The 22,463-nt window shown below is 47.6% G+C and overlaps 1 protein-coding gene across 1 annotated transcript; it reads left to right on the forward strand.

The window, feature by feature from the left end:
• Positions 1 to 6,612: 6,612 nt before the first annotated feature.
• On the forward strand, positions 6,613 to 15,730 carry LOC104630398 (olfactory receptor 6F1). The gene is made up of 2 exons (XM_075775043.1): positions 6,613 to 6,702; positions 14,786 to 15,730. Exons 1-2 carry the CDS (start codon positions 6,613 to 6,615, stop codon positions 15,728 to 15,730), a joined length of 1,035 nt encoding a protein of 344 aa, XP_075631158.1.
• Positions 15,731 to 22,463: the final 6,733 nt, after the last annotated feature.

Below are 22,463 nucleotides of genomic sequence, written 5' to 3' on the forward strand. Positions count from 1 at the left end.
TTTTTCTGCTGGTACCAGAACACGCTGTAAAAGATTGTGGTCTGGTAGATGCAAGTGGTCTGGAAGACCTCCTCTGCTGTGACTTGTCCTTCCTGCTGGGTGATGGTGGTCTGCCCCGTGGTGCCTGGAAGCAAGCAAGGGTCAGCGACTGTTCAAGGAAAGGCTCCAAGATGCAAAGCAAGAGGGGATGTGAAGTGTCAGAGGAGAAGGCTCCCTGTGCCTTATGCTGTAGCAAGAGCCCCATGGATGGGAACAGCAAGGTGGTGAGTGCCTTTGGGCAGGAGCTCTGAGACCTCAATTCAGTGTGGATCCCACATCACAGGAATGCCGATTCCCTTCCACAGGGACACCCCCAGAGCAGAGCTGTGCTTTCACCCAGGTCTTTGGTTCCCCACCCTCCTGCTGTCTGGCATCTCCAGGGAACAGCCTGTAGTGCCTGACCCTCCTGTGATGGATCCTGGACACCCCCAGTAGGGTGAGGAACATGGAACTCCTGGAAGATGTTTCACCATGCTCCCCATTTCCTGTCCTCTAGGATGACTCCACAGTCATGGAAGAGCGGGAAAAGGAAGCCTGGCATTGCAGACATGCAGAAGGAATGGCTAGCCAGGGCATGCTGCATGACATGTGCCATGCAAGAGAGAGCCTGGGGCACCCTAGGAATGTGAGAATGTGGGATGAGAGAGCTTTCACATCCCTCAATCAGCTTTCAAAAGTCCTGTGCACTTGGGTCGCAAAGTCAGAAAATGCATGCCGCCAAGATAGAAAAGAGCTTCTGCAATGATATGTCTGTGAGACACTGGGCCCAGACAGATCAGCAGAGAGAAGCAGAGGGAGGTGGGGTTGGCAACAGAAAAGGAAGGCAAGGAGTCTAAGCTTATCAGGAGAGGAGATGTTTCTTTTTGGTCTCATCTTTTCTTTTCCATCAGTTATCACATCTTGAGAAAACAGGTGTAAAACCACCCATTTGATCTGATGTTTCCCAACGTTTGCCCATAATTCAAGCAGCTCTCTGCAAAGAACTCTTGAGGTGATGATGTCTCCTGGGAAGAAGAAGAATCGTGCCTCCAGTCAAAGCCAATGCTTACCTGCTTGTTGCTTCACGAAGGCGGTGAGGATGAGATACCCAAGGTGCATGCTGAGACTGATCCTCCTGCATGTGTGAGAGAAACTCAGAAAAACCACATGTGCCCACCAAGAACCCCAAGAGAGCAGAACTGTCAGAAATGACTCTGCAAAGGGAACAAAGAATTAAATGGGGGAGAAAATGCTTGTTCTTACCACTCCTGAAATGCCTCTGCTGTGGTCCTCCCTCATCAAGCAGTGACACATCTTGCTCCTGCAGCCAACACCTCCTGCCTTTCCAGGGTAGAAGGTAAAAGAAGGATAGGCCTGCAACTGGTTATCAACTCAACTCTCTGACACATTGTCCTGGTTTCGGCAAGGATACAGTTGATTTTCTTCCTAGTTGCTGTATTTTGGATTTAGGATGAGAATATTGTTGATAACTCACCTATGATTTTAGTTGTTGCCAAGCAGTCAAGGACTTCTCAGCTTCTCATATTGACCTGCCAACGAGAAGGCAGGGGGTACGCAACAAGCTGGGAGGGGACACAGTCAGCAGAGCTGACCCAAATGGAGCAAAGGGATATTCCATACCATATGACATCATGCTCCATATATAACTGGGGGGGTTGGCCTGGAGGCAAAGTAGCTGGGCATTGTCCTTGGGCGGTGATAAATTGTGCTGTTCACTTGGTTTGCATATTCTTTTATTATTATTATTGTTATTATTATTATTGTTGTTATTGTTGTTGTTGTTATTGTGATTCTTACTCTTACTCTTACTTTTATTCTTAATATTATTATCTTCCTTTTCTGTCCTGTTGAACTGTCTTTATCTCAACCCACGAGTTTTACTTTTTTTTTTTTTTGCCTTTTTGATTCTCTTCCCCATCTCACTAGGGTGCGGGGGAGTGAGCGAATGACTGTGCGGTTGTTTTACCTGCCAGCTGGGTTAAACCACAACACATATCCTCCAGTGCAACATCTTGGGAGTGTCTCCTTCCTTGATACCTGTGCCTCCTCTCTCACCAACATCTAGCCCTTGGTGGGGTGGCCTGTCCTAGCTCCTGGACAATGTCTAGCCCCAAGCTCCTGTCAGCACACCCCCAAACTCTGCAGACACCAACTGTCCTGTTCAGCCCTCTCAGGCACTGTGGACTTTCTCCCTCTAGCCAAAAGAATGTATCTATCTCAGGAACCAATAAATGAAGCCCCACTGCCCATCCAATCTCATAAATCAACTTCTGAAACACTCATTGGGGAAAAAAAAAACCAACAAAAAACACCCAACAAAAACCAACAGCCTTTCCACTTGACCATTACCCTTCCATTTTCAGTTTCCTCAAAAACAGTAGGATCTGAATTAGTCCTTTCCTTACTTCTAGCCTTTAACAGACAAATGTGCAAAACTATTTTTACTCTTTCCATAGCATAATTTAGGTTGGACAGGGCTGGTCAGGGCTGTGACCAGTCAAGTCTTGAAAATTTCCAAGGCCAGAGCCTGCACATCATCTGTGGACAGTGCATTCTAGTACTGGAGAATTTTGAGGGTAAAAAAAAAAAAAAAAAAGTTAAAAATAAAGTTTCTTATATCTAAATAGAATTTCCCAGGTTCCAAATTATGTCTGTTGCCTCTTGTCCTATCACTGTGCACCTTGAGAAGAGCCTGGCTCCACCTTTTCCACATCCTTGGAGCACGTAGTTGTAGACACTCATAAGGTCTCCCTTGAGCCTTCTTTTCCTAAGGTCCCTAAGACTCTCAGTGCATCATGTCCTCAAGCCCCCTGAGTGCCTTGGAGGCTTCCACTGGACTCACTCCCACATGTCCATACCTTTCCTACATATCAAGGAGCCCCAAAATGATCCCCAGCATGGTCTCCTGAGTGACAAATAGAGGAGGAGGATTACTTTCCTGGGCTTGCTGGCTACACTTTTGCTAAGACATTGCAGAGGTCTTCTTTGCTACAAGAACACACAACTGACTCACTTTCAGTCATTGGCCACCAGGCATCCTCTGCCTTCCCAGGTGTCTGACCTGTAACCTCTGCCTCCAACATGGTCCAAGCTACATCAAGAAGCTGAAAGGTGCCTCTTCCCAAAGGAACTGGTTGCTCTTGACTCAGGTCTTTGGAGAAAAATTCTGGGGTTTTGTGTCCTACCCAGATGGTCACTTCTGGTGGGAACTGCAGCACAAATTTCTTCTGCACGTGATCTGTAAAGCCAGAAAGGTATTTCAACTTTGCCTGGGTCCATATCCATCTATCTATGACTTCATCAGCTTTCTCATTGGGCTCAATCTCCATCTCACTTTCTATAAGCTACCAAAGGCTGATCCATGTATCTGAACTGTCTGATATTGCAGGCTCAAAGTTCAGGCAATTTCTAGAAGGCAAGAAAGGGATTTTCGCTCCTTGGCCTTATTTGGCCAGGGAATAAATCAAAGGAGCAATCATGTCTCCTGCCAAAAGCCATTATCTCCAACGGCCATTGGTGGATGCTGAGGGAAGCATAGGAGCAAGACAAGCTTGTAGGATACTTCTACTGAGTGTCCACTCCTGTGTCCCAAGTCCCTGGGCCTGGACTTTGCTGATAAAAGCACACCCTTACCTATCTCAACAGCTTTCCTCACTGATGCACAGGCTGGGGAGCCACAGAAGGTAGCACAGATGCTTTACAGACAGGCTCTATCTGTTCCCTCAGATACCCACATGGAGAACCCCTGGCTGCTTATGCTGCCCTGGTCTCCAGGACACCACCACTGAAGCAAGTGTGCTGTCTGTTTGAAGCCCATCCAAAGAATGCCTGGAGAAGGGATCCGTTGCCATTTCAAAGAGAGGGGCCTTGGCAGTTGCAGAAACCAGGTTTCCTTCTCTGCTTCTGAAGCTCAAGAACATGGGCTTTGAACAGTTGAGTAAGCTGTAACAGCCATACAGGCTTCCCTGGGGACCAGATGGACAGAGGACTTTCCTCTCAGGGCCCTAAGTGTATCTTTAGAAAGGGGGACCAAGCTTTCATCCTCTCTCCCAGACTTCATTTGCACACCAAAAGGTTCTACATTTGGTGTGGAGGGAAATCCGCTACAATAGCCTCATGTTCTGGAACATATGGAGAAAGCCTGAAGGTTTCAGTCACCTCTACATCATTTTCTCATGTCTTTGTTGAGCTCGAACTCATGACAATGTGGGATGGGCTCCGAGCACTGGAAGAGATCACCTGGGGGGAAATGGTGGAGGAGCTTGGGAGAAGTCCGATGCCGATTCCAATGCCAATGCTGGTGCCTGACTGTTGCCAGTGTTGGTGCTGATGCTAGTGACAGGCAATGGGGAAGAACCCCAGGGTACTTGGTCAGATGTGGCTGGGCAGGATGATGTGGCTCCAGAAGGCAGAGTGGCAGCACCAGTGGGCCTGGCCAGGGCAGTCATAGAATCATGGTATCGCAGAATCATAGATTCGTTTGGTTTGAAAGGGACCATGAAAGGTCATCTAGTCAAACTCCCCTGCCATGGGCAGGGACATCTGTCACTCGATCAGGTTTCTCAAAGCTCCATCCAACCTTTCCTTGAACACTTCTAATGATGAAGCATCCACAACTTCTCCGGGCAACCTCTTCCAGTGTCTCACCACCCTCATCCTAAAAAATGTCTTGCTTGTATCTAATCTAAATCTACCCTCCTTTAGTTTAAAACAATTGCCCCTTGTCCTGTCACTACAGGCCTGGTAAAAAGTCTTTCTCTGTCTTTCTTATAAGACCCCTTTAAGTACTGAAAGGCTGCAAGAATGTCTCCCTGGAGTCTTCTCCTCTCCAGACTGAACAACCCCAACTCTCTCAGCCTTTTTTCATAGGATAGGGGTTCCAACACTCTGATCATGCCATGGATCTCTGAATCTGCTCTAACAGACTCTGCAGATGCTTCCCACAGTCAGTGAGGAGACATCAGCTCACACACAGGACTTAACCTATCCCAAAGCAGACATGCATGGTAAATGGGACAAAACATCTTTCTGGACACACTGATCCTGCATTTGATCATTTGTGGCCTCTGAACTCCCCAGCTACCATAAGATCACAGCAAGACCTGTATACCTGGTCACCTGTGCATGGCTTCCTTCATCGTGTGATCAGAAGTGAAACCACAGGCTGTCCTACCAGAGCCTACAAGCACTTCCATGCCATGGCTAAAGCCCATATCCATGTCCAGGGTACTCTAGGACAGAGAGATAGCAGGGAGAGGACTTCTGTATCAGCGAATGGGCTTAAGCTGGGCATGTTACTCTCATCAGCTGTGTCTCCCCCTCACATCAAGTGCAGATCAATTTTCTCTTAACCACACTGAATCCTTGGACACAGGACTTGCAGAAAATGTCTCTGTCAATTCCAAAACCTGTGCAGTAGCCCTGGGCAGTGTAGATAGTCTCTTTGGGTGTTAGTCTTCTCAACTAAGTCTAGATGCCTAGAGATCTAGAATTGTGTGTCTCTGTGTGTGTTGTTTAAGGCAGCTGTCTAGTTTATCTTGAATGACAATAGAAGAAAAATAGGTGCTTCTAAGGCATGGATTGCTTGGTTTGTGTGAGATAGCATCTTTTGAATGGGCTGAACTGAGGGCTGACAACACCTATTTCTTTCCACTGATGATCAAAGGAGCAAAGATGAGTAGCTCACGTGGAGACACTTGCACTGGACACAGAGGAGATCAATTTTCCCCTGCTCATGTCTTGTCTGACTTCGCATTCAGCTCCTAGATCTTCACTTCAAGGAAGACTGAAGACTTAGGCCTTAACTGCAGTTAGAGGCTCAGAAATGTGGTAGGGGAATCCCTTACCTTCCTCACTCTGTATTCAAATGTCCATAGTTGCCTTTAGTTATCTCCCACCCTGAAGGTTTCAAGACCATGCTAATATCCAGCACCAAATACTTGACAATTCCAGTCTTTTGGGACCTGGCTATTTCAGACGTCTCCTGTGTGTCAGAAAATGGCTACACAAGACAGCACTGAGCTCCTGACAATGTTCACATACTACAGCTGCAGGCAGGAGGCAAACACCCAGCCTGACAGCCACTTTAGAGAATTGTGCTGTTGTTATTTAATTGGCCTGTGTGAAGAGAGAGCATTATCCATCTGCAACAATTCCATAGCATCCCACAGAGATCAAACTCCCTGTGGCACACAGAGGGAAAACAAAAAACCGTCTCCTTGGTGTGGCCAGTTTAAGCTTCAGTGTGTTAATGAGGTGGGTGTGGGGATGTACTTATGCTAACAATGCTGGTGACTCTCTGATGTATGCTCTTACTATACGGAGCTAAACTGCGGAGAGTTTACACTGTGAGTGTGCACACAAAGCCCTCCTTTGTGGAAGTACAGTGGTAGCTGTGAAAGGGAAAGAAAATCGGGAGTGCAAGCTGTCAATAGTTACTAGGTGGATGGAGAGAAAACAATGTCATGCAATTGTGTACAGCTTGACATGAGTGAGCAAGGTGAGAGCTGTTCATTCACATTTCTGCTGACATCACTGCATGCAGAGCTCCTCCAGTAAAACAACCTCTTCTCAATGTTCTCCCTCAGCCAAGGTGACCATGGCTTCATCTGGAAGATGGTGCATGAAGAGATGTCGTTTGGATCATTTCCATTCTTTGAGCTGGTGAGTGAAGCCCACCCAAGACCTCTAGCATAGACTTTCAATGACTTGCATGTTTAAGGAGAGTCAGATTAAGGGGGATTTCTCTGTTCTTTAGCCACATGAGATTTCTGATATGCAAATTCCTAAGAATGAAGACATGAGAGAAAGGGATCCTTCAGATGGTCGTTCAGCTCCATTTGTCTTAGACAGCCACCTGAGGATGAGATTGGTTCTCCCCTAAAGAACTGATGAAGGATCCTCCCTTGTCTGCAGGGAGGGCATAGATTATACCCTGCATTTCGGGTTGAAATGGCTGAAGGCCAGGTGCCCACCAGAGTCGCTCTATCACTCCCCTCATTCACTAGACAGGGGAGAAAAGGTACAATGAAGAAAAAAAAAAAACTTACGGGTCGGGATAAGGACAGGGAGAGGTCATTCTCTAATTATCATCACAAGCAAAACAGACCGAACTTAGAGAGGTAATTCATCTTATTTATTACTAAGCAAAACAGAGTAGAGGAATGAGAAATAAAACCAAATCTTAAAAACACCTCCCCCCACCCCTCCCATCTTCCCGGGCTCAACTTCACTCCGGGCTTCAACCTCCGCCCCCGCCCCCAGCGGCACAGGGGGATGGGAGTGGGGGGTATGGTCAGTTCATCATGCGGTGTTTCTGCTGCTTCTTCGTCCTCAGGGGGAGGACTCCTCTCATCGTTCCCCTGCTCCAGCATGGGGTCCCTCTCACGGGAGACAGTCCTTCACGACCTTCTCCAACGTGAGTCTCCTCCACGGGGTGCAGACCTTCAGGAGCAAACTGCTCAAGCGTGGGTCCCCCATGGGGTCACAAGTCCTGCCAGCAAACTTGCTCTGGCGTGGGCTTCCCACGGGGTCACAGCCTCCTTCAGGTGCCTCCACCTGCTCCAGCGTGGGGTCCTCCACGGGCTGCAGGTGGAATCTCTACACCCCCTCATCCTCCCTCCATGGGCTGCAGGGGGACAGCCTGCTTCACCATGGTCTTCACCACGGGCTGCAGGGGAATCTTGCTCCGGCGCCTGGAGCACCTCCTCCCCCTCCTTCTGCACTGACCTTGGTGTCTGCTGATGTTCTTACATCTTCTCACTCCTCTCTCTGGCTGCAAAAGCGCTCTCTAACTGTTTTTTTCTCTTTCTTAAATATGTTATCACAGAGGTGCTGATTGGCATGGCCTTGGCCAGTGGCGGGTCCATCTTGGAGCCGGCTGGCATTGGCTCTATCAGACACAGGGGAAGCTTCTAGCAGCTTCTCACAGAAGCCACCCCTGTAGCCCCCCCCGCTACCAAAACCTTGCCACGCAAAACCAACACAACTTCTCAGCAGAGCTACCTTGTATGGGATTCAGCTCAGAGGATTTTGCCTTCAACCACTGAGGCATGGATATCTCTGTCCAAGTTGAGATGTCTGACATCCATCTGAGCTGCTCACTAGGCTCCTGCCTTAGTCCTCAGAGACAACGTGGCACTTCAAAAGGGCTTTTAGCCATATATATATATATATAAAAAAAAAAATATATATAAATATATACTATATATATAAAAAATATAATATATAATATATATAATATATAAAATATATATATATATAATATATATTTTTATATATATATAAAAATATATATATAAATAAATATATATATAAGGAAAATGAGCCTTGACTCCCTAGTGCCTGTCCATGGAGAAAGAAGAAGGGTAAGCTGAGAAGCTGCAATAGGAGTATTTCATTGCAGATCTTTCAACTTGGTCAGCAGAAATCCTTCCCCTAACTCTGAGATGGCAAAATTACACAGAGGTGTATCCTACCCCTAGTAGCTATGCTGAGAAGCAGAAGTCAGTGGAGGTAGCGGAGGTATTTGCAAAAGCTTCCTGTGATAATGTCACCGAAATCCGGGAATAAACCTCGTAACACCAATGTAGTGTTAAAAGGCAGGCATTCTTTATTGCAGCGCTGGATGCACGGGGATAGCTCCACCCAACGTGCATGCCAGGTGATCACCAACACACAGGTTATGTAGGATCAAAACATACATATTCATTATTTTCCCGAGAAAAGGTGATTCTATGATAATCATTTCTAGGATTCATTTCCATATTCTCCTCCCCATCACGCATGCTCAGTGATTTGAGTCGGTGGTCCTCAAGGGTCTCTGGTGGTCGTCAGTGGTCTTGCACCTGTGTCCGCTGGATGACCCCCTTCGTGCAGGCATGCGCAGTACCCTTGTTGTGCAGGTACATCTGCACCTGTCCTTACTTTATAAGATTGATATTCCCGGGCCTATTGTCCGGTTGGGTAGGGACTGTACAAGGAACATAGCAGCATTGTATCTTGACACAGTCATCTTGCCACTTGCCATGGTTAGCTAGCTTCATTACCTATTACCTTGGTTACAAACTGATTATCTCAACCTGATTCTATAGTTTCTATTTCACGGCCCCTATCCTACGGTTACATTTCCCCCCTTTGGAAGTTTTGAAATAATAACTTTTCAATACTTCCACTCATATTTTCCTATTCTAGACATATTACAGATGTTCTTAAACTTGTAACCATAGAATTTATGCCGCAGTGTGTCTGCTCATGTTTCTCTTTTGCAAGTTCCAACATAATTTGTGGGGTCACTATTACCTGATTTTCTGGTGTTACCTACCATCCTTCCATATTCTGAGATGCTTTTAAGTGCTCTGCCAATTGTTCATCTAGTTTACTATATCTTACTCTTACGTTTGGAATTTTTACCTGTTTTACTGGTACTAGTGCAAGGATACCTCGTTCTGCAGCCTCTTTTGCAGTTTTATCCGCCAACCGATTACCTATATTGACAGCCGTCTGACCAAATTGATGAGCCTTTCAATGCATTACGGCCACTTCCTTTGGTTTCTGCACATCTTGCAGGAGTTGAAGAACTTCCTCCTTATGCCTTATCAGTGATCCTTGGGCTGATAACAGTCCTCTTTCTTTCCAGATAGCTCCATGAGCGTGGATCACATCAAATGCATATTTGGAATCCGTCCATATGTTTACCCTTTTCCCTTCTGCCATCCGTAAGGCCTGCTTTAGCGCCACCAATTCTGTTTTCTGCGCTGATGTATTTGCAGGTAGTGTCCCTGACTCCAATAGCTTGGTGGTGGTAACAACAGCATACCCAGCCATTCGCCTTCCTTCTTGCACAAAACTGCTTCCATCCGTAAACAGTTCCAGATCAGGATTCTTCAAGGGTTCGTCCTTCAGGTCCGGTCTGCTGGAATAAACTTGTTCAATGGTTAACAGACAGTCATGTTCCAATTTCTCAGTAGGATTTTCTGTTGACAGGAACATTGCTGGATTTACAATTGCCGTGGTTTTTAATTCCACATCATCTTGTTCCAATAGGACAACCTGGTATTTCAACATTCTGCTAGGGGATAACCAGTGACCCCCCTTTTGTTCTAAGACAGTTATTACCATATGCAGTACATATACCACTATCTTTTGGCCCATAGTCAATTTTCAAGCTTCCTGAATCAGCAGCACCGTTGCTGCCATGGCACACAAACATCCCGGCCATCCTTTACTCATGGTATCAAGTTGTTTGGAGAAGTACCCCACCGGTCGCTTCCAAGATCCCAGTCGTTGCACCAGCACTCCAAGGGCCAGATGTTGCCTTTCGTGCACAAACAGCTCAAAAGGTTTGGTTAGATCAGGCAAACCCAATGCAGGGGCCATCATTAATGGCTTTTTGAGTTCTTTAAATGATTTATGGCATTCAGGTGTCCAAGTCAGGTATTGGTCTTTAGATTCTTTCAGGGCCTCATATAGGGGTTTCACATACAGTCCATAATTTAGAATCCAGAGTCGACACCACCCAATCATTCCCAAAAAGGTTCTCAGTTCCTTTGGGCTGTTAGGTTCGGGGATCTGACAAATGGCTTCTTTTCTTTCATTTCCCAATTGTCTCTGTCCTTGAGATATCTCGAATCCCAAATAAATCACTGCTTCTTTTCCTATCTGGGCCTTGTTTCTGGAGACTCTATATCCTCCCTGGCCCAGGAAGTTCAATAAACTGATAGTCATTTCAAAACATGTGTCTTTACTTTCTGCTGCTCTCAGGATGTCATCCACATACTGTAATAATCACCTTCTCCTTGATTTTGTTTCTTCCATATTTCCAACTCTTTTGCCAATTGGTTTCCAAATATTGTAGGGCTATTTTTAAATCCTTGTGGAAGTACAGTCCATGTTAATTGCGTTTTCCTTCCTGTAGTGGGACTTTCCCATTCAAAGGCAAATAAGCCTTGACTGTTCGTATCCAGAGGTATGCAAAAGAAGGCATCCTTTAAATCCAGCACAGTAAACCATTTATGTTCCTCCCTCAGAGATGTCAACAAGGTATATAGATTGGCCACTACTGGGTGTATATCTTGAGCTATTTGATTTATGGCCCTCAGATCCTGAACCAATCTGTATTCCTTACCTCCTGATTTCCTTACTGGCAATATAGGGGTATTGTATTCTGATTCACATTCTACTAACAGCCCATATTCTAAAAGTTTTGTAATTAATTCCTCTAATCCCTTTCGGGCTTCCCACTTAATAGGATACTGTTTTTGTCTTACCGGTTTGGCTCCGAGTTTTAGAGTCACCTTTACCGGTTCTGCCAATTTGGATCGTCCCGGAACTCCACTTGCCCATACCAGGGGGGTAACTGCATTGTCCACCGCTTCTGAAATCTGTTCCTCCTTGGAGGAATCCTGTAACATAAACACTCTCGCCTCTATGGCTTTGATTCTGGTATTAGCAATCTGATTTCTCCATCTTTAAAAATTATTTGTGCATCTAATTTGCTTAGTAAATCTCGTCCCAATAAAGGCAACGGACATTCAGGCATGTACAAAAATTGATGTGTTACCCACTGTTTTCCCAGCTTAAATTTTAACAGTTTCAAGAAAGGCCAGTTTTCTTTTCGCCCCGTCGCACCAACAACCTCTGCTGATTTATAGCTGAGTTTTGCTTTACATGTTTATTATTCTCAGTCAAGATTGCCAGAATTTTTCCATCCCTTCGCATTTGTCTGACTTCTTTTTCTTTTTCTCTCTGTTATTATACACAGCCCAGGCTACTTCAAGCATTTTACCTAAGTCTCTGGACTCAGCTCCTTCCAATTTCTGGAGTTTTTTCTAGGGCTGATTGTCCCATAAATATAGAGGCCAATTGTATAGCTTCTTCTGTGGTGGTTTTTTGTTTGTTTGCTTGTGGTTTTGTTTGTTTGGTTTGGTTTTTTTTTTTCTCTGGGTCCAAATTAGTATATTTTCTCGCAGTCACCTTCAGTCTTTCCATAAAGGCTGAAGGGGATTCGTTTAGTTCTTGTCTTACTTCATATAATTTAGACCAATTAATTGCTTTTGGCATTGCATGTCTAACACCAAATAAAATCCACTTCTGATATCTAAACATCCCTCTGGGTCCCAGTTGATTAGGGTCCCACTCAGGATTTGTGGATGGAAAATTCTGATCCACTGTCCCTTGTATAATCCCATTAGCATGAGCTCCTTCCACTTGTTTTCTGGCCGTATTTAGTACCATTTTCTTTTCAGTGTCTTCCAACAAAGTATTCAATACTACTTTGAAATCCTCCCAATCGGGGTTCTGGGTTCTAATTATTGTTTCAACTACTTTGGCAACTCTTTCAAGATCATCTCGATAAGTGCCTGCAGTTTCTTTCCATGCTCTTAAATCGGTTATTGAGAAGGGAACTTTTACCATTACTGGACCCTCATTGCTGACTGCCTGTTGAAGAGGGACCTGGAGGGTTAATCCGTCTCCTCCCCCTCTCCCTCGTCCTTCCAGCAATTGGGCTGAATCCTTCCGCCTCCCCTTCCACAGAAGGGGTGGAAGCATTATTAGCCCCCAGATTTTGATGCCCTTGATCATTTCCTAGCCTTCTGTGAGGTGCAACCAATAATTCAACATAATCATCTTCAATTTTACATTTAGAACATTGTTTACCAGTATCACAAGATGAGCAACCTGTTTTCAAATCTTTACCGGGTTCCTGCCCCTTTAATGCCATTATCTCAGAACTAGATGAAACCAATTCACATTGTTCTTGCCATTCCGGATGGTTTCGCAGTGTGAAAAACAAATCTACATATGCCATTTCATGCCATTTACCTTCCGTTTTACAAAATAGCATCAATTACAAAATTGCGTTATACTGCAATGTCCCATTCTCCGGCCACTTTTCCCCACTCTCTAAAGTATACAGTGGCCACCAGTGATCACAATACTCAATTAACTGTTTCCGAGTCAAAGGATCAATATTTCCTAAATCCTTCCAGTGTTCCAGAATGCATCCCAGTGGTGTTTTTCGTGGGATTGATTTTTTACTCGGAAAAGTACCCATCTCCCAAGGACTCAGTGGTTGTGATTGTGCACTATCACAAGCACTAGTCAGAGGGGCCCTAACCCGTGTTAGAACTCCCTCAAGGATTTCTCTTGGTGCGGGCCTGTCCCACCACGGTGGTAAGAGAAATCTCAACCTTGGAGGTTTCCCCTCCCCTCTGGGCCCTGCTCCACAGGCTTTCGCCTAGCAGAGACTTTTACCTGAGACGTCTCCCTAGCCCAACTCTGCGCAGCTTTCACCGCGCCTTACGAGCAGGCCTCCCGTGCTCCTAGTGTGGGCCTGTCCCAATGCGGGCCTGTCCCGGAGAGCCACGGGGCTCCTTGAATATCCAAATCAAATAAGAATGCCTTTACCTCTCCCAGGGGTCTTGCTCAGAGCTCTTCGGTCCGGGGATCGGAGGTTCTCCCCGAGAATTCCCCGGTGCCGGCTGGAGGTCCTGCGATCCCACGGATCCGTCGAGGTTCAAAAGCAGTGTCCCATCTGGGGTGCCAGAAACTGTCACCGAAATCCGGGAATAAACCTCGTAACACCAATGTAGTGTTAAAAGGCAGGCATTCTTTATTGCAGCGCTGGATGCACGGGGGATAGCTCCACCCAACGTGCATGCCAGGTGATCACCAACACACAGGTTATGTAGGATCAAAACATACATATTCATTATTTTCCCGAGAAAAGGTGATTCTATGATAATCATTTCTAGGATTCATTTCCATATTCTCCTCCCCATCACGCATGCTCAGTGATTTGAGTCGGTGGTCCTCAAGGGTCTCTGGTGGTCGTCAGTGGTCTTGCACCTGTGTCCGCTGGATGACCCCCTTCGTGCAGGCATGCGCAGTACCCTTGTTGTGCAGGTACATCTGCACCTGTCCTTACTTTATAAGATTGATATTCCCGGGCCTATTGTCCGGTTGGGTAGGGACTGTACAAGGAACATAGCAGCATTGTATCTTGACACAGTCATCTTGCCACTTGCCATGGTTAGCTAGCTTCATTACCTATTACCTTGGTTACAAACTGATTATCTCAACCTGATTCTATAGTTTCTATTTCACGGCCCCTATCCTACGGTTACAATAAGACTTGGAATAAAGCAAATATGCAAGACTATGAGTCCTTGCATAATGACTGTCATATCAGCCTGTTGCCCTGTGCTGCTGCAATCTCAGGCAGAAGCCATTGTGATAAACTGACCTAGAAGACGTGAGAAAATCTCTTCCAATGCCACATGATCATAACAGTGTTTTGATCCCTCAATCTCATTTGCTGAAATCACAACTCAGTATTGCCTGCCCTGAAGAGTGCAGGTATGTTATTCCCTTCCTCACTGCAACAGCCTTTCACATAGCTGGAGACCCTCAGCCTGCTGTCTATAGTTTTCTAAATGCGATTTCCATGTCACAGAAGTGATTGCAGTCACCATGTTCTAAAGGAGATGCCTACGCTTGATCAAATATATAATTCTCCAGGTTCACTTGATGGTGTATGCCTGACCTTCAGGGTCAGATCTAGTTGTCCAAATGTGTTTCAGCAGGAAAGGATTTCCCTGACAATTTTAACTTAGGGCAGATGCTGTTTTCCTGTGCTCTGCACCAACTGCTTTTTCAGGGTTGATGGCTTTGTTTCAGTACTAGGAGTGTTTGAAGGACCAGCACAGGCATGCAAACTCTCACCAACACTTTCCTGCCTTTGCAGATGGACCTCAATACTTGGGAGAACATGGCAAATGGGACAAGTGTGGAAGAATTCATCCTTCTTGGTTTCCCAGGCATGTGGCGTTTCCGAGTCTCCCTTGTGGTGGTATTTGCACTGACTTACTCCCTGTCAGTAATAGGCAATGCATCCATCATAGCCCTTGTGTGGATGAACAGCAACCTCCATACCCCAATGTACTTCTTCCTCTGTAATCTCTCCTTTCTGGAGATCTGGTACACTACGGGTGTTGTTCCCAAAGCCATAGGAGTCATGCTGGGGACTAGCCAGACCATCTCCTTCAGTGTCTGCATCCTCCAGTTGTTCTTTCTTCTGTCCCTAGGCTCCACTGAGTGTTTTCTCCTGTCTGTCATGGCCTATGACCGCTACTTAGCCATATGCTACCCCTTGAGATACAAGTCCCTCATGAACAGTGTCCTCTCTGCTCGGCTGGCACTCAGCTCCTGGCTGGGAGGCTTTCTGTCCATCTCCCTGCTGGCCTTTCTGACATCCAGGCTGACATTCTGTGGGCCACATGTCATCAATCATTTCCTCTGCGATATAGATTCCTGCCTTGCCCTCTCCTGCAGTGACACATGGTCTGTGGAGCTGGCAACCTTTCTCGTCTCCATAATTGTTGTGGTGGCCTCCTGTGTGCTCACCCTGGTCTCCTACATATACATCATCTCTTCTGTCTTGAGAATCCAGACAGCCCATGGCCGGAAAAAGGCCTTTTCCACTTGCTCTGCCCATCTCAGCCTTGTCACAATTTGGTATGGCTCCACCATGTTCCTGTATGTCAAGCCATCGGCCCAGAACTCCCTGGATCTGAACAAACTTGTGAATACCTTTAACACGGTTGTAACTCCTTTGTTGAACCCCTTCATTTACACACTCAGGAACAAAGAAGTGAAGCAAGCCCTGGGGCGAGCTTTCCAGAAAAAGTGAAGAGGCTTTTCAAAAGGCCTCAGTAGGAGCAAAGAGATTCATCCCCTCCCTCCTATGACTTCTGCCCTGCAAAAGTTCCTCACCAAAGTGTAAGTACACCTGGGCATCACACTTAGTGAGAAGCCACCAGTTCCCCAGTGAGCTCATCTCATTCACCTTAGGCTGGGCTGAGCCTTGATTCTAAAGCTCCCACCTCCCTCTGTTCACTCCTGGGTAAACTCAGAATGTGTCACAGGCCTCTAAAGACTGGCTTTTGGAATGGGTCACAAACCCCATCCAGAAATGGTTCTCTGCCAGAACACTGGAGGAGAAGTCCTCCCACAGGTTTGTATTCCAGTTTGCTGAGTGCTGCATTTTGTCAGGCATTCATCTGAATCTCCTAAAGAAATCCCAGCAGCTGGCTCATTGCCTTAGGAAATGGACATGTATTTCTCCATTTAGTCTGACATTTTCTGGACGTATCTGTGGCCCATTCTTGTGGCTGTTTCATCAATTCATCCTCCGGTTCAAGACAAAATTTGGCAATGTCTGTCTGGTATCTCTACCTATAGCCATTATTCCTAGCATAAGACAGGCAACAAAATTTACATTCTTCTTCCTTCCCTCTATCCAGTACCTGAATGCTCTTTTTAATTTTCAATTAAACCTATGCAAATTGCTATGCTTCAAGCTAGATGTGTCAGGGCATTTCCACATCTAAAGCCCCACATCAGTTTTTAACAGTCCATTGTTCCACCTATTTTGGGCTTTGTTATGGAAAGACTTTAATGTGATTGGCAAAGTCCCCACACTGCAGAGCTGTGAAATGCTGGCTGGGTAGCTAGTTTCTCTTTACATTTATTGGGAGGACATTAACACTTCCAAAGGGCATTTGCTTTTCTCCTTCGATTTTCATTTCAGAACAGATGAATCACGTTCTCAAAGCTCTTCTTTTTGCACACTGACAGTGAAGGGACTCTATGTGACCACCTCATAAGGTGGAGGCATCAACAGGACAGATACACAGGGATTGATTTCACCTGAGTGTACGGCTATCCAAGTGAGATGACTGAGTTCAAACTGAACATTTACTCCTCCCTTCTGGAAGCAATGGTGCTTCTGGAGGTGACTCATCAACCTCCTGTGTCCACCCATCCTGGGCACTTGGCTCTTAGACCTGCAGCCAGGCCCAGGCACCAGTTCCCAAGGACAGGCTGATGCCATTCTTTGTCAGCTGTTCTCTCTTTCTCAGTGGCATTTGGGAAAATCCCTGGGACAGCCCACTGAGGCTGGAGAAAGTGCCTGAGCTTGGCTCTGTCCTCAGGCAGCCATCACTGCTTTTCAGTCCTCCTTAGAGACGATGTAGGTTTTGGGGGAGAATCGTGTCTGTGGTGTGTTGAAGCCCTCTGCAGCCCTGGAGATCAACCACAAGCAAGACATGAAATGTCCAAAGGACCTGAGACACAGCAGAGTGCAGGCCCCTGAAGGCTTCTGTCCACACTCCATCAACGCTGCCTAGAGTCCCATGAGATAAATGGGGGCATGCAAAGCCTCCACCAGGGCTGGCAGAACAGACCCACGTCACTTGGAAAGGCAAGCCATCCTGGAACAGCAGTAGGACAACAACTAAGTACCGTAGGGCTTCTCAGGTGACCTGGATGATGCTTCAGGAGCAACAGATTCCAACTCAGAGGGCGAGATCAAGCTGGGAAATCAGCACCCTCCAGATGAGCTTCCACATGCAGTGCTGGGGTGGGATTGCCTGAGAATACATCCCTAGAACCATTCCTGTTGCCTGTGGGAGGAAACAAGATCAGAGAGATGTGGTTACCAGCTGTTGGACAGAGAAACTGGCATGGACTCAGGAACACAGGGGCTCCCTCCAGCACTGGTGATTTCCCTGAGAAGGAGAAGAGACACGAAAAAGAGTGGGACCCTTCTCCAGCAGTGGACGAGTGCAGGAAGGGCTTGAGCAGAGAATCTTGTCCTGTGTCTGGCTGATGGGTCTTTTCACTTGCTGAGGGTTTAGCAGACACCCCGATGCGGGGCAAGGAAGAGCTCTTCCCTTCCTGGGCTACTGTGGCCACATGGCAAAAACATAAGAGCAGTTGTGCTTCCTAACACAAACTTCATTCTCCAGCTGTGGCCATCAGTGGAGGCACAGGGAAAGGGAACAAGAAGACAAGCGGATAGGTTGCTTGCATTGAGTACTCGCTCCAGTGTACCAGCTATTTTAAGGAGAGGGCATTTACATGCCTGGTTTGGCTTGTGCGTGGTGTAGCCTGCAATGGGTCTGGTCCAGGTCAGGTTTCTTGGACCCTTTCCATCATCAAAGACCCTGGATCTAGACACAGCTGTAAAAGTCATGCTGCCCTGTACTTCACAGCAGCACAGGCAGGGGAGGCAGAGACCCAGCCTCACCACAGCCTCCAGGTGCCACTGCTGGGCAGGCTGAGCTCAGAGCTATATGCAAGCAGTGGCAGGGAGGGAAGCGCCCCTCAGAGCATGCTCCACGTTTCTGTGCAGTGCTGCATACCGTGGGCACCGCTGTGGGTTCAGTGCACAGAAATAGGCAGTGCCATCCTGGAGCTTGGCATCCCGCACATGCAGAAACACCTGGGAGGTCTCCACAGACAGTGTAGAGGAGAACCTCCCTGAATCCACTTGAGGTTTCCATTTGTCCACCCGCAGCAGCATCTGAGGGGACTGAGTGTGGCACTGCTGGTACCAAAACAGGTATGGACTGGAATCGCTGGTGGAGAAATTGCAGTGCAGAGTTGCATTGTGTCCCACCTGGATGGTCATTTCTGCTGGGAACTGGAGCAGAGAGTCCTTTTGGGCATGACCTGTAAAGCCAGAAAGAGCTTTCAGCTTTGCTTGCCTGTGTCTGTGTCCATCTATCACTTCATCAGCTTGCTAACTGTCCCCACTTCCCATCTTGCCTTTCTCTGAAGCCTCTGAAACGCTGAGCTGTTTGTCCCTGTAAACTTCTTTCTGCAGGTTCTTGTCACTTCTCACCCCCCCACCCCCATCTCCCTGGTTTTCATGCTGGTCTTTCAGTCCACTGATTCTCTCCATATCTGCCTCTGAGCTATGTTAACTGCTCGTCTCTCCTTCAGCAGTAGAAGACGTCAGCTGCTCCTCTCCTACCTCTGACCATATCTTCTTGCTAGAACAGTTCCTCCATATGACACAACCTGTCCTCTGACCTTGCCCTGTTGTCCTTGTATGGCATTTCAGCTCCTCTTGCATCGAGTTAGCCTTCACCGTTTGTCCCCCAAGGTTTACGACCACCCCTACAGAGATTGGTAGCATTGCCTGCAATACATCGAGGAGAGAAGCTCCTAGATGCCTCATTGCTCCGTTCCCTGGCAGCTTTCCTTCCTTCAGGCTACCTATGTATTAGCAGCACATTCAGGAATGCTCAGTACCTGCAAATGTAAAGTGAGGTCATATTCCTCCCCTTATGCCCGTTCCTCCTGACATGTCCCAGATTATTTGCTGTACCCGTCTGCAACCCCTGCTCTCCCTACAGAAACACTCCCAGGTTCCCTGGGGAGTCAGGACTCACGTCTCCCCGCTTCCACCACCAGCTCCACAAACCCTTGCCTCATTCTCCCCAGCCTGAAAGTCACATCTCACCAAAGTCTGCCAGTTCCACCAGGGCTGCCAGGAAAATGAGGACCATGTCACGCTCTCCCTTTGTGGGGTGCCCAAGGACCTGCCAGCACGAGGGACCTGATGCTTGCAACTTGACGTCTTCTGCTGCCTCTGCCAGATCAAAGAGGCCTCCAAACCACAGCCCAGAGGGTGGAGCAAAACTCTCTCCCTGCTGCTCCAGGCAGGCCTCTATGCGTCTCTCCCTCAACCTCTACCACGGACCCCTCTTGGGTCTGTGCCCCACCTCTACCACAGGAAAGCCCTCTAGAGAGATAACAGACTCATGGTTTCAGTATGACACATCCATCAAAGGGACAGGCATCCCTCACAACCTTCTCCTGACATCAACCACCTAGCCAGCTGCACAGGCCTGCACTCAGCCCTGCAGGAGATGGAGAAGGCACCCCTGGACCCACCCATGTCCACCCTGTCCCTGGGAGTGTCCGGATGGAGAAAGGACCAGGCACACAATGAAGTGCCTGGGCCCAGGTGTTGCACACTCTTTCCCTTCACCTCTGGCCATAGAGGAGGCACCTGAAGAGAAACACAACTGTAAAGAGCACCTGCTGCAGAAAACAGCCGCACAGGGACAGACACACTCCCTCCCTCTGGCAGGAAGAAGACTCTGCAACACAGCTCTCTGTTGTACAGGCAGTCCCTCTGTGTCCCTTCGCCCACCCACATTACCCACAACCTCCTGCTGCTTGTCCCACCCTGGGCCCCAGAACCCCAATACTCAGGCAAGCATAAGGGCCACTTGATTTTAATGTCTTCTGCTGCCTGCTGCCTGGAGCAGGGCTCCTCTGCCACTGCTCGCCCAGGGACCTTTGCTCACATGCTGGGCAGGGACTGCAGGAAGCAGGTGATCAGCATAGCAGCCCCCATTCACAACCCTGCTCCCACAAGGCCTTCAGCATCCTGTTGTTTGTTGAGACCATGGCAGTAGGACAGTGGAGTGCGCTCTGCTTTCCAGTGACTGCAAAGCTGCCAGGAGTTCCCTTGTAGTATAGTAACAGCTGCCACAACAGTCCCCAGCTGAGGCAGGGGACAGTGCTGAACTTTCCCTCTTCCAGGGTCGGGATTGGCAAGGAGGCCCTGGCAGGCAGAGCAGCAGCACCCCCAGGTGTGTTCAGCCAGGGCTGTCCCCTTGCCTCTATCACACACACAGAGCCCTAACTGTGGCAGTTTATGCTCCTCTCCAGGTGTATCCACCACAGGGCACTGGACCAGTGATCTGCCACCACTGACAGCTGCTCCAGTGGGTCCAGCAGCACTTTGGAACCTTTTAGACTACTCTCTGGAATGCTGGGGAGCCAACAGTATCAGTGGATGAACTCAGTTTACTGTATGTTGGAGTTTGAGCAGGTGATGTTGATGCCGGTGCCCTTTTAGTTTTCTCTGCTAATGGCTCCTGCTGCACCTGCACTCTGCCCTGAGCCACTGCTGAGAAAGAAGAAGGAAAGACAAAAAATCACAAAAGATCACCCAGCTCTTTTCCCAGAGAAATGGTCAGAAAAAGTGACAGTGAGACAGAGCTGGACCGAAATGAACGGGGACATGTGCCAATAGGGACAGGGATAGATAGTGATCCTGGTGCAGTTTTGTGGAGCAAGGGAAGTTGAGTGGGAGGGAATTCGAAATAGATGCATGGAGAAAAGGCATGAATTTCAGATGCATGAATGTATGAAGAGAGGAAGAGTAGGCAGGAGAGTTGGGAGTATTACAGTGTAGGAGAGAGGGCTGAATTCAGAACAAGAATGAATGCTGAATGCACAAGGGAAAGAGTGGGTATATTCATAGAATCATGGAATCATAGAATCATAGAGTCATAGCATCATAGAAACATAGAATGGTTTGGGTTGGAAGGGACCTTAAAGATCACGTAGCTCCTATCCCCTGCCATGGACAGGAACACCCTCCACTAGCCCAGGTTACCCAAAGTCCCATCCAACCTGGTCTCAAACACTTCCAGGGAGGGGGAATCCACAGCTTTTCTGGGCAACTTGTTCCAGTGCCTCACCTCCCTCACAGGGAGGAATTTCTTCGTCATATCTCATCTAAATCTACTGTCTTTCAGTTTGAAACCATTACCCCTTGTCCTATCATGACATGCCCAGTCCCTCTCCAGCTTTCTTGTAGCACCCCTTCAGGTACTGGAAGGCTACTATAAGGTCTTTGTGGAGCCTTCTCTTCTCCAGGCTGAACAATCACAACTATCTCAGCCTGTCTTCACAAGAGAGGTGTTCCAGCCCTCTGATCATCTTCGTGGCCCTCCTCTGGACTCGCTCCAACAGGTCCACGTCCTTCTTATGTTGGGGGAATCAGAGCTGACCACAGTACTCCAGGAGGGGTCTCATGACAGCAGAGCAGAGGGGCAGAATCCCCTCCTTCAACATGCTGGTCTCACTGCTTTTGATACAGCCCAGGATACAATTGGCTTTCTGGGCTGCAAGCACACATTGTTGGCTCGTATTCAGTTTTTCATCCACCAACACACCCAAGTCCTTCTCCTCAGGGCTGCTCTCAAGCCACTCGTCACCCAGCCCATATCCATGTTTGGGATTGCACCAACCCATGGGCAGGAACTTGCATTTGGCCTTGTTGAACTTCATGAAGTTCACATGGGCCCACCTCTCTAGCCTGTCAAAGTCAAGGTTGTAGGAACATAACCGGCAGTGGAGTCTGCTGAGGACAGTCAGGGAAACCATGACAGGGCTAGGGCATTCTGGGAAAGGACAAGGCCCCAGGCGTGCCCATGGCATTGTTTGTATACTCACAGAATGTACAGAGAGGGAATGAGTCAAAACAAGCCAGAAATTTTTCCTGAGGGCAATGTTAGGTAGGATGGGGTCAAAACCTAACAGCACAATGCACACACCTGAGAAGGCAACAACAAGTGAACATTGGGAGGGAAAGAGAAGGATAGGATACATCCTTATGCACAAGAACCCATGGGCTTCCAGCTGAGGATGACTGGAGCTTCCACATGTGAACAGCACTTCAAACACTGGAGTGACCTAGGCTGATGTCACTTGTCTGCTCTGAACCTACCCAGCACTTGAGTTGAGACTTCTGCCCACCCTGCTGCATTCCT

Source organism: Balearica regulorum, chromosome 24, assembly GCF_011004875.1.
Source record: "Balearica regulorum gibbericeps isolate bBalReg1 chromosome 24, bBalReg1.pri, whole genome shotgun sequence".
Classification (NCBI taxonomy): Eukaryota; Metazoa; Chordata; class Aves; order Gruiformes; family Gruidae; genus Balearica; species Balearica regulorum.